The sequence below is a fragment of the Daucus carota genome, chromosome 7 (genome assembly GCF_001625215.2).
Source record: "Daucus carota subsp. sativus chromosome 7, DH1 v3.0, whole genome shotgun sequence".
Classification (NCBI taxonomy): Eukaryota; Viridiplantae; Streptophyta; class Magnoliopsida; order Apiales; family Apiaceae; genus Daucus; species Daucus carota.
Genome location: NC_030387.2, coordinates 2994566 through 3009648, shown reverse-complemented (window position 1 = coordinate 3009648; position 15083 = coordinate 2994566). Strand labels below are relative to the sequence as shown.

At 33.5% G+C, this 15083-nt stretch overlaps 2 protein-coding genes across 3 annotated transcripts; both read right to left on the bottom strand.

The window, feature by feature from the left end:
* Positions 1–1339: 1339 nt before the first annotated feature.
* Positions 1340–9783, bottom strand: LOC108196171 (mannose-6-phosphate isomerase 1). Of its 2 annotated transcripts, none has more exons than XM_017363326.2 (8): positions 9654–9783; positions 7996–8053; positions 7778–7841; positions 4831–5165; positions 3461–3628; positions 2639–2848; positions 1967–2233; positions 1340–1791 (listed from the first exon to the last, which is right to left on the bottom strand). In XM_017363326.2, the coding sequence occupies exons 4-8, from the start codon at positions 5152–5154 to the stop codon at positions 1480–1482; spliced, it is 1281 nt and encodes a 426-aa protein (XP_017218815.1). In that variant the 5' UTR covers positions 5155–5165; positions 7778–7841; positions 7996–8053; positions 9654–9783; the 3' UTR covers positions 1340–1479. The 2 variants fall into 2 exon arrangements, with proteins under 2 accessions (XP_017218815.1, XP_017218816.1); XM_017363327.2 differs by having other exon boundaries at positions 7778–7836; positions 9654–9782.
* On the bottom strand, positions 8067–9494 carry LOC108194432 (protein WHAT'S THIS FACTOR 1 homolog, chloroplastic-like; the record flags this gene model as incomplete). Its single annotated transcript, XM_064081359.1, is given in 5 exon segments — positions 8067–8763; positions 8766–9140; positions 9143–9222; positions 9225–9335; positions 9338–9494. Coding segments are annotated over 5 exon segments (1047 nt in total), but the record flags the coding sequence as incomplete, so codon positions are not given.
* Positions 9784–15083: the final 5300 nt, after the last annotated feature.

Sequence of the window (15083 nt, the reverse complement as noted above, 5' to 3'; positions counted from 1 at the left end):
AATGTTACGCAACCGTTTTGCTGAGTTTAAAAAAAATGACTTATTACTTAAAGTATAGAAGTGGGTTATAAGTGAAATGTTGGTTTGAACTTATAAGTTATTAAAAGTGTTTGGATACCCATGACTTACTTTGTTATAATAAGCTCCAAACCCAAAAAAGCTAGAAAACCAGCCTTTTTTTTGGGGTTTTAATCCTCATTTTAAGTACTTCTCTAAATTTGCCAAACGGTACATAAGTAAGTTGAAGCCACTGCTCTTCCAAATAAGCCATAAGCTTCGTTACCAAACGCCCACTATATAATTCGTCCCGTTTGAATTTTCTTATTTTTTAAAATATATTTAAAAATATAAATACTTATCAATTTTCATATATTATATCGAAAAAATGAAATGGAAGGACAGGAGAGGGACCGCAAAAATCGCGACGAAACGGTTAATGCCGGAGCACTGGTCTGGGGTGAAAATCTTCCACCACCGGACCGAGCCGTAGGCCAAAATCATAGCAACATAAAGAGGAAAAACCGCGGTTAAGACCGTGTAAAGATCATGCCAAGAATCATGGTCAGTTAAAAGCGCTATATAGCCACCGTACCAGAGAACTTATACAAGTAGTGTTATTGCGCAGCTGCATGGCTGAGATTTTAATTTTATATGAATCTGAGAAAAATAAAAGAAAGTTTGCCAAAGTCTGTGTGTATTATTTCTGGGAAAATATCAAAAGCAAAACAAAAAGTTAGAAACCAAGAACTATATTTCTGGGAAAATATAAAGTATGTGTCCATTATTTCATGTCTTCTCTACAATGACGATCCACAAATAAATGAGCAGGTCAATATAGCTGGTCCAGATTTTTTGAAATCGTACGTGTTTAATTTTGATTAAGAGATTTGACATTTTAAATTTATAATTTTTTTGGTCACAGACATCTTAAATTTTTAGATATGAAGAAATGTTCTTTCTATTGAACTCCTTTGCCCTTTGGAGTGGAGGTATTTTAAATTTTCTCGGTGTTGGTTTTCAACTGAATGAATGAGTATCCCAACTTTTTATATAAAATCTTCATGGGTTGTTTTGAAACAGAGCTGATGATTTGTGGTTACCTCTTATTATTATTATTAAATAAAGCTTTTAAGTGGGATTTTATTAAAATCTCGTAGTCGGAGTCGAATCTTTAACATGAATTGTACCTGTATTTTCACAATTCAAGGTAATTAATTTGACTCATTTTAAATTTTTTGGTTTTTTAGTTACTGTACTTCTAATCAAACACTAGTTCATCTGCATTCCTCCTATGCAACTATACATCACTTATAATTAGAAGAGATATAGCTCACAGATGTTTTACTTAAACTTATTGTACTGGATTATATATTAAAAGCTACTTTTAAATATGCTAACATACAGACACGGCATTAATTCTCACACCATATGAAGCTAAAATGACTTCTAGTATCACAGGTGAAGCCGTGAAGGTATTGGTCAGTCCAGACCAAAAAATCTGCTATTCACTCCAGCTCGGTACAGATGCAACTCTGATGCAGCAGTGACACTGATACGGGTGTTGGCTGGTGCAAACAGCACATCACCCTCAGAAACTATTTCTTCCGCTTCTGACTTCATTGTTCCATTGCCTGCTGTGACCAAAAAGATTGAAGGGCTGGGTACCGCGGGGAAAACGACAGAATTCTCATCCTTGAGAACACAATGATCAATCTCAAATTCATCGAGAGGGGGAGTGTATCTTTTTATACTTGAATTTATGTTGACCCCTGGCAAAATTTCAGGAGAGCCCTGCAAAAAACGGGATTAGATTTGTGCCTGAGGTGAAATTCAGTCCAATATATAAACGAAAAAACAGTATTTTTAAGAATGGTATTAGCCACTTCCTGACCAGCATCCACAACCATCTTACTGTATAAGAAAAGCAGCCTAGCCTAGGTGTGAAGCTCCAAGGCTTCTTACAAACCTGTTTATATGTCAGCATAGAACACAGGATCTCAGTATCACGCTTCTTTGGAGTAAGCCCAGCTCGTACAACATTATCTGAAGTAGCCATGCACTCAATGCATTCACCAAATATGTATGCATGAGGTTCGTTTGCTCCCAGATACAAAGCTTCTCCAGGCTTAAGCTTAATGTAATTAAAAAGCAGGGCTGCTATGATGCCAATATCATCTGGATACTGCTTTTGAAGACGCAAAACTAGTGCTTCTTTGCTTGTTAATTCCCTTGCCTGATACAACCGAAAACCAGATAGTTAAAGGGCAATTATTGTTTTAAGGGTATAAGCTAATGGGAGCATATCAAACCAATCTACAAACAATATATAATGTTCATTGTTCAACATATATAAACCATGTCAGATTACTTGCCATGTAATATAATTTCTGATTATAAGAGATATCATTTGTTTCTAATAGAAAACCTTAATTTATAGATCTAACTTCCCTGATCCATAAAATAGTGTGACTAGCACAACAGAATGGTTTTGAGGCTGACCGTGCAACTAAAATTGAAATAAAATAACAATCTCTGCGCAAAGCTTGAACTAGGAGAAAAACAAATTTTTACAAGAAATATTAAACGAAGAGTAAACAAAAGATTATAAAATTTTAACTAAAAGAAAGAAGTAGTTTACCTTGCTCTCCAAGTTTAGGCGATTAATCAATTTGGCTAATACGCCTGAGATCACCTCCTTACTGGTTGACATCAGTTTGGTGAATAAAGCCTGCAGACTGGCTTTCTTATTCACTTCATCTTTCTCGGTGCAATTTAACACTTGATCTGTGTATGCAGTGCCCACCACTTCTGATACTTCACGAAAATCCCGAAGAATATCCTGGAGCTCCTGAGACGATGACAACAGATAATTGTGTGAAATTGTAGGTGTACACAGAGCCTCAAAGTAAGTTCTCCACATACTTGTGAAATGAAACCAAAAGTAACCAAAACTCTAGTCTTTAGATTATATATAAAAAAAGTCACTGCAGTCTGTGCACATGCATCATAAAAAAATTTGGAAAATTAATCCTCATCTTTTGTCTAAAAAAAGCAAATCCTACTCAAGCAGCTATAGTGGTCTAACATACACCAAGTCATTACTCTCCAAGGTATAACATAAGTACACAACATATACAATCAAACTCAAAACAACAAAACTAACCATACTGTTTCACATTATTTAGATGAAACCACAAACGAAAACAGGTGGATTTATTTATTATCTTCATAGCTTCTTAAGGCACGTGAACCCTGAAAAGCATATAGGAATATACCATCCACCCCAACTTCAGTTCCATAAATTGATCGGTTCCTGCTTAATTTCGAATGCATTACTATGGAATATAGTGAATACATTAATCATATAATAGTACATTCTCACTGTACCTAAAATATAGTATCAAGTAAACCACTCCATTACAAAATGAAAGTCACCTACATCATAAAAAGAGAAAGTCACCTCAAGATCAGTAAACCCACATAAAGCCTCAAAATCTGTTATAGCCAACACCATCTCAGGCTTGTGATTATCATCTTTGTACATGTCTGGCTGCGTCCTATGAAGGAGTTCTGCCAATTTCTTGTCTGGATGGGCTTGTATAGATAATGCTTTTGCTATTGAAAGTACCTGCATAACAAAAACTAAAATAATAAACACACAAGTGACAAGACTTATAAGACCACCCCAGTCAAAACGGAAAAAATTAACTTGAATAGCCAAATTGAAAATCTACTAAGAAATAAGTGAACTGAAGAAAGTATGCCAATTTACAGCAAATTTAAAAATGCATAAAGTAGCAAATAAAATAGAAATATATAACAATGCATCACAAAGGTAACAATAACCAGTGTTGGCATGTGTTTCTTCGATATTCTAGACAGAAATTAGTCATAATATCATTCAATTGAAGATATGGGGCCAGTGTAGAAGAGAGTTGTCAAATTGCAATTTGTTCACCAGTTTCTCAGCCACAGCAGTTTGTTGAAAAATAGGCAAAGATCTAGTTTAGTACTGCACTTTGCTTGGATTAGTATGGCAATTCATTTGACAGGTGGGGTGGGTTATAACTAGTGCTGGCACATGGAAACCTGAACATGAACCTAATTATTTAAACCTGAACATGGGCCCACTGTCTTTTAAATAACTTCAACAGAGATCTTCCCAAATAAATATTGGAAGGGCTATCATGTGCCCTACATGCACATGTTAATCACTTTTTCTTAGATTTTTTGTTTGTGAAGTTATATGATTACAAATCACAAAAATAATCACATACAATTACTTAAAGCAAATTTAATTGGCTGTGTGTAGTTAAATTTGTAATTTTTGTTAGTATAATTAATTACTTTCAAACTTTTCCAAACAAGTGCATCCCTAACAAAATGCTTGAAGAGACGCATGATATCCATGCCTTTCTCACATAAATTTAATGACTTATTCCTATTCCCTATTAACATCTCTGAGTTAATATTACAGATGTTTCCTGGTTTTGTAACATTAAACTAAGCATTCAATTTCGGATAAAAAAGGAAGTGCTTCAATATCCTCTATCCCTCCAAACAAATTATACTAGTCTCGAATTTTGACATGATCAGAAACATGACCGGAACCCAACTCGATCATCCATACGACTTTAAAACATGACTTGATCAATGAAATTACACAACAAAACAAAAATTGATACATTCATAAACACAAAACCAGACCCAAAATTCCTTTTCAACAAGTTCAACTAATCAATTTCTCCTGCTTTGAGCAAAGCCAGCGATAAACATCAAACATCAACACGTGGAATCAAAAAAATAATAAAGAGCAAACATGTAAAATACCTTGAACAAGAAAGGGAGATTAGTATTCCACTTGTCAAACACCTTATCTCCAAGCACACCCGGGTTGTTCTCAATCCAACTCTTCAAACTCTCCTCCCCATTCTCCCCCACAACAAAAGAAGGCCCAGATGCATGTGTTCCCATCCACAACTCCGCATAACACTTGTTCTCATCAATCTCCACCCCAGAGTTCTTACAATAGAGTCTAGCCACAGCAGATTCATACCCAACTCTCCCCCAATCATAGTTCTGAACAGAGCATCTAAGCCTCTGCAGCCTGGTTCTTGAATGGCTGTTTGCAGACCCATTAGTACTACTGGCCATGATCAAAAGAACTGAACAAAAGGGGTTGCTTAGAAACTCAAAAGTTCAAATCTTTGTGCAAAGAAAAAGAAGAAGAAAATAGATTGTGTGTGTAACCGTACTATATAGACTTTTAAGAGGGAAAGAAAGAAATAAAAAGTGTGGGTTTGATGGAAATTGAGTTGAATAAATAGAAAGAGAAAGGAAGAGATGGCAATGTTTGAAAGTAAATGAAAGGATAGTTGATAATCTAGAAAGGTAATCACGAAGAATTTGGACACGTAAATCTAGAATTGAGAAACTGGCGCAGGAAGAAACAAGACTACATTCGGATGCTCAATGCTGTTCAGGTTGGTGGCCACTTTAAGGTTTATGCCAATTTTAGACCAAATTGTATATAAGTTAGAAAATGCTACTTATATTAACTTTTTTGGGATGAGTTTTTTTAGTTAAGTTTGCTGGATTTTGACTTAGACTAGATTTGTTCCAAATAAATTTAGAAATTATATCTTAAAATAGATTACTTTTAGTTTACAGATTAGATTTTTAATATTTGAGTTATATATGTAATTTTTATTCTATATTTAGTTAATTTTGGCAAAAAGGAGTCATATATAGTAATTAATTAACACAATATATGAAAATATATTGTAACATAAAAAAAAGTAAGTGTTTCAATCATAATTTTGATATATAATATTCACTTTATGTTTGAAAAATCAGATACTTCTATAATGTTAAATTTTCGTGTATATCATGAATTGATTATGTGATATGTTCAAAGTGTTACAAGTCTAATTTTTATGTGATCAAATTATTTTTACTAATAACAAATAATAATTATGAGCACACGAATAAGGATATGACTCATTGAGTTAATGTCATGTTGTGAAAAGTATACTGCTGACACATATATAGCAACGTATTCGTAACGATTTTTGGTTTATTCATAACGACTTTTGGTGATAAGATTTGAGAATGATATCAATATTTTTCATATGCATACATATACACACATCTTTTTATTGAAGATGCCGGAGACCATGTATAGTAAGTAGAATTTTACTCCCTCCGTTTCATAATACATGTCCACTTTTGAACAAATTACGCATATTAAGAAAAGCTTACTTTTGTAGAAAACTTTCATTTGTTATTATATTTATTGCATTGACCAGGTATAATATGTGAGATATATTTGATCCAGGAAATATAATTTAGTAAGATGTGGTATGAACCTCATCTTGGAAACACAAATATTGACTACACTTCATTGAAAGTTGAAATGGACAAGTAATTTGAAACATTTTTTGGTTATCAATAGTGGACATGTAATATGAAACAAAGAGAATATTAATTACATTATTATACAAAACATGAGGTTTCCGATAAAAGAGTTGGGCTCCTTAGAGACCAAATAAAAATGAGACATTGGAGACCCAAAGATCCACCATTCAATCAGTTTTTAAACCAGCGGTCTAGATTAAAAAGAGAAGAAAAGTTTTAATTTTTTATGAAACGGGAAAAGAGCCCATTTGCTTACAAATGCTTACATCCCGCACTTCTCTACTGCAGTTACCAATTTAAAAACGCAAGAATCAAGCAATCAAAATACCCTCGTGATTGTACTCCTGATTAGATGTGAAGTTTGAAAAAAGAGGGGATGCATAGGGATGTTCAAGAAAATCAACCATGTTTCAAAACCAAAATTTAAGTAAAAATTAAAAAAAAATCTTAAATAAAAATGGTAGTTGTCATTTCTTATTTCAGTTTAATTTCTTCCTCCGTTTTATTCTCTTGAATTTTAAATTAGTAGATACTCCCTCTGGTCCATTATATAGGGCGTTTGACTTTTTACATGTAACTTTAAGGGCTTTGACCATATAGCAAATATAAATATTTTTATAATTTTCTTTTTCTGAATAAAAGTATGACATAAATAATTTTATTCAGAAAAAAGAAAAATTTTAAAAATACTAATTTTAATCATAAGGTCAAACCTCTTAAAGATACGCGTAAAAATTCAAACGCCCTATATAATGGACTAGGGGGAGTACTAGTAGAGGGATAGTAGAGGGAGTACTAGTGAGAACTGACCAGATGCTGTGGAAAAAAAATGTTGGGCTCAAAAAGGCCCAATACTCAATCTTTGGGTACATTGCTCAAACGATGTTAAGGAAAAACCAACATCCCAATTTTTTTTGCAAACTAAATGGAAGTCGACATTTATATAGAGTCAAACGTATTGCAACCATTGTTGTGTGCAGTAATGGTAATTACTTAATTTAATCCTAATTTCCTGTTAAAATGCTCACATGTTCAATAAAGATTAAGTTGAGCACTATAACAGTAAACACATCTAACACCTAAAATTAATAATGTAATAATATAATTATATTCACTTGCATGTAAAAATACACTTAATACTCATATAAGTTTTTTACAATGGTTGATAATCAAACACAATTTTCTTATATAAAATTTTATTTGTTCTGAACACTAGTATAATACAAAAAAAATTGTATTTGCCAATACAAAAACATCCCAATGCACATACAATCACATACATATACATAAGAACGAGCAACAAAAAAAATTGAATTGAGTAAGCAATGTGACTACACACAATTAAAGATATTGTAATTACCTCGTTGTTTCTCTCTAAGCTGCTGCTGCTCAGGGGCGGAACCATGATTTGGAATCCACCTGGGCTAGACGAAAGAGACAGTAAAAAATTCACAACCCAATACCTGTGTATAACATAGTTTTTTTGCAAAGTCGTACAAAAATATATTCGTGGAAAAACTCTCAAGTACAAGCACTAAATAAAACCAAACAATGCGAAAACACTTAAGAAAAACAAACCTCAACAATGCAAAAGTGAGTAAAGTTGTCTAGTCAACACAGAAAAGTGACTCCATTCCTGACAAAAGACACATACAAACAATATAATATACAATCAGTTTGTTGCATGAAACAAATGTAATTAATTTCTGGTTATAAATAGTACTCCTGCATAGATTAAATATAATTCATAACAAACCAACGCATATAATTACAATAGTACTCCTGTGTTTAATATGCAGATTGCACTAAAATTTAGCAAAAAATAAAAAACCAAGGCACTTTGACCAGAAATTACTCTAATTTCAGTTTGCAGATTGTAGATTTTAGAGATGTCAAAATGTTGGCCTTTCAATAGCAGGCATTGAAAATTATATCCATGTAAACAGTAAGTTTTGGTTGTGAGTTGTGACTCAATTATTACAGATCCAACCACATGTTCGTAATTAAGACACCCAATCCACCTCAATTAAACAAAACCAAGTCCATCTCTTCCAATATATTTTTCTCAACAAGATGAGAATCACGATATGCATCCCTAAGGAAAACAGAATCCCTGTCCCCTTTTAGGGACACATAGAACATATCGGGGTGCCTTATCAGCATTCCTCTAAGCTGCTGGGAGAACCTGAACTCCTCTCTAAAATGAGTAAGATGATCCACTAGAGTTCTCTTTTCTACAGTGAGACTTAGCATCTCATGAACAGCAGCACAAGCATGCTTTTCTTTCTCTGCTGTACCAGGCCTCAAAGCAGAGAAGTCGGAATAGAGTGATATAAAAGGCATGTCACATTAAACTGATGAATCCTTCTCATTTCCCCTTTAGAAAGCTTAAGGCCTTTTGGTAGGTTTATTCTACTAAACTTTGGTGGTCTGTGAATAATCAAATCTTTCTCCGTTGACTCTCTTTCACGTTTTTCTTCTTCCTCGAGCTCAGCAGCAGTGACAGCAAGTTCAGGATCCCAATGAGTCAACTCCAAGGCCGGGCCTCGTCCAGTTTGAACAACCCTAAAATATTGTGGATATCGGTGACAAATGGTGTCTCGAAATTCCAAAGGAAGGCCAAGATCAGTTTTCAAGTGGGCAATCTTCTCCAACAAAATTCTTTTATCCAAGGACATCATCAACAATTTCCTTAACTTAATTACCAGCAAACCCTCCATTCCATTTCATTTCTAACTTTCAATTCCTCCAAGTAAAGCTGCACAGCCTCGGGTGTCAATTTGAAGTTGAGAGAATAAACCCCTTTTCCTCGATCACAAAAACTCTTGGAAATTTTTTAAGCAACGCAATAAAGCATATTTTTCGTCTAAGGCCCAATTCTCTTCTAAACCTACCCAAGTCACGAAGAGGCATTACCCGTCTGGCTGACTAGCTAAAATCTTCTGGATCTTGAGGACTAATTTGAGCTTCGTATCTCTTTGGATAACATTATCAAAAGGGAGTTCTTTTCTCCTCTTGACCACAGCTCTAATAGGGGGAAAGAGGGAAAACAGTGACAGTTGGTGATGTTTTGGGAGAGAACATCAACAACTTAGGTTCCATGGGTAATATTGGATTATAAGTATAATAAGAGTAAATTAATAATCAAGCATCAGATAGAAAAAGTAAATTTTCAGAACGTGCGTGGAGATGCATATATCATGTATGTAAGTATGCAACTGAAGAAGATAGCAGACCTGGTGGATACAACGACGACGGTAAAGGGTAGCGTTGAAGCAGCAACAACTTCTCTTCTCTGTTCTTCAGGGTTTATACATGGATAAACCCCCTTTTCTGCTGCCGGATATTTGTGAATTAATCTTCTTCAATTTTATTGGGCCTCTACTCAAGTGTTTTATGGAAAAAAAATATTTTAAAATATTTGGATATTTTTCTTAAAAAAATTAATTAATGAGTAATTCTGGAAAATATCAGAATTTAGAGTATTTTTTGGATTATGATACAAATTTTGGGATGTTATTCAATCGCGATTTTAAATTATACTTTAAATTTTGATAATATTTAATTATAATTATTTATATTCATAAAAATCAGATAATATTTATTTTTTTGAATTTTATGAAATGACTAATTTTATGCCCGTGCTCCGCACACGAAAATTCACTATGCTCCATTCAACTTTTTCAAATTATAATCGATTGTCAATAATGACTAAAAATTTATATTAATTAGAAACATCACAGACAAAGATTACATAGACAACACCATGAACTTCACAAAACAATTTAAAAAATTTATAAGTAGTAAGTTTCATGTGAATAATTAGTAATTTTTATTTCCTTTTGATGGTAAGTAATATTGAGAAAGAAAGAAGGGTGATTTCCGGAGCTTGCACAATTTGAGTTGTGGGGAGAAGTGAGATGGGGTAAAAGGCAAAATTTTATGAAAATTCTTATAATTGAGTTCAACATACACTTAAAAGCAAGTCTAATGCAATGCTAAATAAGTTGCTATTTCTATATTATAGCATCATTTATAAAACTTAACACTCCAATGTAATCCTATATATGATGCTAAAATAGAATAATGCTATACTTAGTTTTGATTAATATAGAACCAAGTATAGATGTAGCTATAGTTGCCACATTTGCAATGCAAGTGGGAATTTGAAGGGAAATGAATATAAAATAATTTTGATTTAATTTGTGTACTTGTGTAATTCATATTCATTCTATCACATTAAAACTATGCATACGTATTGCATCAGTTTCATTGTTTTTTTTTTTTATTTATTTTGCATGTACATTGATGTTCCAACCACCAAACAAGACCTGTATATTCAAGAAATTGAATTCTCAACTGCTATCTTTCACATTATACTTAGCGGAGTTCAGAGCACAAAATTACACCAGAAACATCACTACCCTAAGCGTCACAATAGTCATAAAAATGTAGAAAATAAGGGCAGATACATGGTGTGGTTGAGAAGTTAGTTAATTTTACATCTCCTTTTCTATTTTAAAACCATGCATTGGAGCATGAAAATAATTTTAACAAAGCCATATTGCCCGTGCTTTGCACACAGAAAAAAACAAAAAGCATTAAAATTTTCATTTTCTTAAAAGTATATTAAATTGTTTAGTATTTTAGCCTAATAAAAAGAAGATATCAGTCTGTGTAATATTTTTCCGATAACATGAATCATGGATTATGTATTTTATTACAAAATCCTCACATTTGAAAAAAATAGTAAAAAGATGTCTTATAACTTTCAATATAAATTCAAATAAAATGCAATCAATAAGAACCAAATGTCAACTCGAAAGGTTTAAAGCAGTGTTCAAAAATCGCTGAGTCGTCCGAGTACTCGTTTTTAACCCCTTCTCTGATCTGAGTTCCAAGTAATCGGGTTCAAACCGATTTATTAAAAAATCGGTCAAAAATCGGTTTGACGCCGTTTACTCGAGGTCAAATCCGAGTTTGACTTCTCAATTTTTTATTGTTTTATTTGAAAATTATATCAAAAGAGACTAAACGTAAATTTATACTCCCTCCGTCCCATTTTATGTGACCTCATTTCCTTTTTGGGACGTCCCAAAAAGAATGAACCTACAATACTTACTATTTTTGAACACTACTTTTCACTATTACACCCACTACCTCTATATTTTATACTCTCTTTTTATTAAATAAACACTATTACACCCACTACTTTCCTTCACTGTCTCAAATCTATTATTAAATATTGATGGGTTCCAACACCTTACCCACTTTTCAACTACATTTACTACATTTTTCTTAATCTCCGTGAAAGTCAAATCAGTTCACATAAATTGGGACGGAGGGAGTATATGTTTTGGTCTTTTATTGCAAAGTATTGACATTAATTAGAAAGCATGTGTTTTATCATTAAAACTTGTGAATGATTATTATGTCAAAAATTATCAAACAAGTACTACTTTTATTTGGACTTCATTATCAAGTTTGTTATTAAAATATTAATATTATTAGATAATTTTATTATTAATCGGAATATAAATATAAGAGAGAAAATATTAATTAAAATAATACCTGATTAGTTATCCGATAACTCATTCCGCGAGTACTCAGTTTTCCGAAACCACACCGAGTTGAATCGAGTTCCGATTTTTACAACTTTGGTTTAGAGTTATCAAATAAGTAACAATGAAAACACACAGTACTGGAATTCATATGAAAAAACTCTAGGAAATATGATGGACAAATGAATGCATGCAGCCCTCCATGAAACAAATCACTGATTTCAGACTTCTTGAAAGGAAAAACATGATTAATGAGTTTATAGTTTAAGAAATAAAAAACATAAGAAAATAGATTGTGAGTGTAGTAGATATGTAACCACTTGCATATCATATGAAAATTTTGAAGTAGTATTTCCTAACAAAAAAATTAGTCACATATGAATGCATCGAACTCGAATGTATAATTGCATGTAATATTCAATTAAACACACAGATTAAACTAGTGATCAAGCCCAGTGTTCGTTAAGTATTTTTATATCCAGCACATATATATATCGGCTAATCCAACTCAGGCTCCAATGGTAGCTGTCAAGATAAATAGAAGGAGTTTTTAGTCTTTTCATGCTACAGTAATTGAGCGGGAATTTCTGTTAGGATCTCAATAGTATAAATTGTTTGCTCTGCCATAGTTTGTACAGAACTTTCATTTCCTGCAATTTCTATTCTATTTGTAAATACAGTTTATGAATACAATCTAGGTTTTCTCCTTCCACTCTATTTTCTTCATATGGTATCAGAGCACGAACCTCGCCATTTCCGCCATTAATCCTCTGTCTATTCAAGCTTTTCTACATCACACTTTGTACAGATCTCTATTCTTAAACTTTCAGTCATGGCGAATAGTTCTCAATCGTTTCAATCTAAAACGATTAACAATACCGCACTTAGTTATAATGATCCTTACTTCATTTCGTCCAATGACAATTCTAATGCTCAATTAGGTCATGTTGTTTTCACTGGCAACAATTACGTCAATTGGCATCGGAGTGTTACTATGGCGCTTAGTGCTAAGAACAAACTCGGATTTACTCTACTCTAAGAACTATTGGCTTCTTATGTTATGCTGCTACAAAATCTTCTGATAAATTTGCGTCTAGATCATTAAGATGTGCTTTCATTGGTTATCCATATGCTCAGAAAGGGTATAAACTTTATGATTTGGATAATCATAAATCTTTTCTCAGCAGAGATGTGGTTTTTAAGGAAAACATTTTCCCGTTTAAACATGTTGTGTCTGATCAGGCCTCTACATCAGCTATGCAGCCTGATTATTCTGATGAGTTTGAAGGAATACCTGTGTTCACTCCTTCCATACATCATGATGTTGATTCTCATCATTAGACTGATTCTTTTGTTGATGATCCTACTGAGAATTCTGCAAATACTCCAGATCACCACACTGAGAATTTGGATACAAACACTTCACAGATGCCTGTTAGAAAATCAACAAGGTCAACTATGATGCCTAAAAGATTTGATGACTATGTTCTTCCTTCTGCCAAGTCTGCAGTCATGATTAATTCACAAGTGTTCAGTGTGTTTCATGATCCTGATCTCACTTCATTTGGAACTGCTTATTTGGCAACTTTAGACAAAGTTTTGTCTATACATGAGCCTACTTCATATCAGCAAGCTAAAAATGTTCCTAAATAGATTACAGCTATGGAGGTTGAATTACAAGCTTTAGAGAAAAATCATACCTGGGAATTGGTGCCCTTGCCTCCAAGAAAGATTGCAATTGGTTGTAAATGGGTGTATAAGGCCAAGTTTAACCCTGATGGCAGTCTGAATAAGTGTAAGGCCAGGCTGGTGGCAAGGGGTGATAAACAGATCAAGGGTAAAGACTATAAGTTTACTTTTAGTCCTGTGGCAAGATTTACTACTGTGAAAGTCATTATTGCTTTTGATGCTGCAAAACAGTGGCCTCTACATCAATTGGACATAAACAATGCCTTCTTACATGGTTATGTAAAAGAAGAATTGTATATGAACCCTCCACCAAGTTACAATTGCCCCTGGTTTGGTTTGTAAGCTTATAAGATCCATTTATGGTCTTAGGCAAGCTGCAAGACAGTGGAATGTTGAGTTGAGTAAGCATTTACTGCAATTGGGATTTTCACAATCTAAGCAAGATTATTCCTTGTTTGTTAAAAAGGATAAGAATGGTGATTTCACTGCTGTAGTGGCTTATGTGGATGACTTGTTGCTCACTGGAAACCTATTATCAAATATCAAAATTGTTAAGGAGTCTTTGCATGAAGCTTTCACTATTAAAGATTTGGGAGAATTGGCTTATTTCCTTGGAATTGAGGTATCCAGAACTGCTTCTGGTATTTTGCTCAACCAGAGAAAATACATTTTGGATTTATTAAAGGACTGCAATATGGAGAATTGCAAGGCTGTTACTGTTCTTTTCAAAAATGGAGTGCATCTTGGTATTAAAGATAGGCCTTTGATTGATGATGCAGAGCTTTATAGAAGAATTGTTGGAAAGTTGTTGTATCTGAATATGACAAGGCCTGATATTTCATATGCAGTACAACAATTGAGCCAGTTCTTAAATGATGTTAGTCACTTTCAGGCAGCAATGCATGTGCTTTAGTATCTGAAAGGGTCGATTAACATTGGCTTGTTTAATCTATCTCATTCTGAATTTGTTCTGAGAGGTTTCTGTGATGCAGATTGGGGTTCATGTATCTCTATTGCTAAGTCTCTATCAGGATATGCAATATTTCTTGGAGATTCATTGATTTCATGGAAAACTAAGAAACAGAAAACTACTTCCAAAAGTACTTGTGAAGCAGAATATCGAAGCATGAGCTATGCCACTAGTGAGCTTATATGGTTGCATGGGGTGATGACTGATTTGCAGATCAATGTGCCTTTGCCAATTGGATTGTCTTATGATAACACAGCAACTCAGTATATTGCAGAGAATCAAATCTTCCAAGAGCGGACTAAACATCTCAGGGTCGATTGTCATTTCATTAGAGACTATATTGACAACAATTTTCTGCAATTGAGTCATGTGTCTTCAGCTATGCAGCTCGCTGATATTTTGACCAAGGCCCTTAGTGCTCCTCAGACACGGTTCTTGTGTTCCAA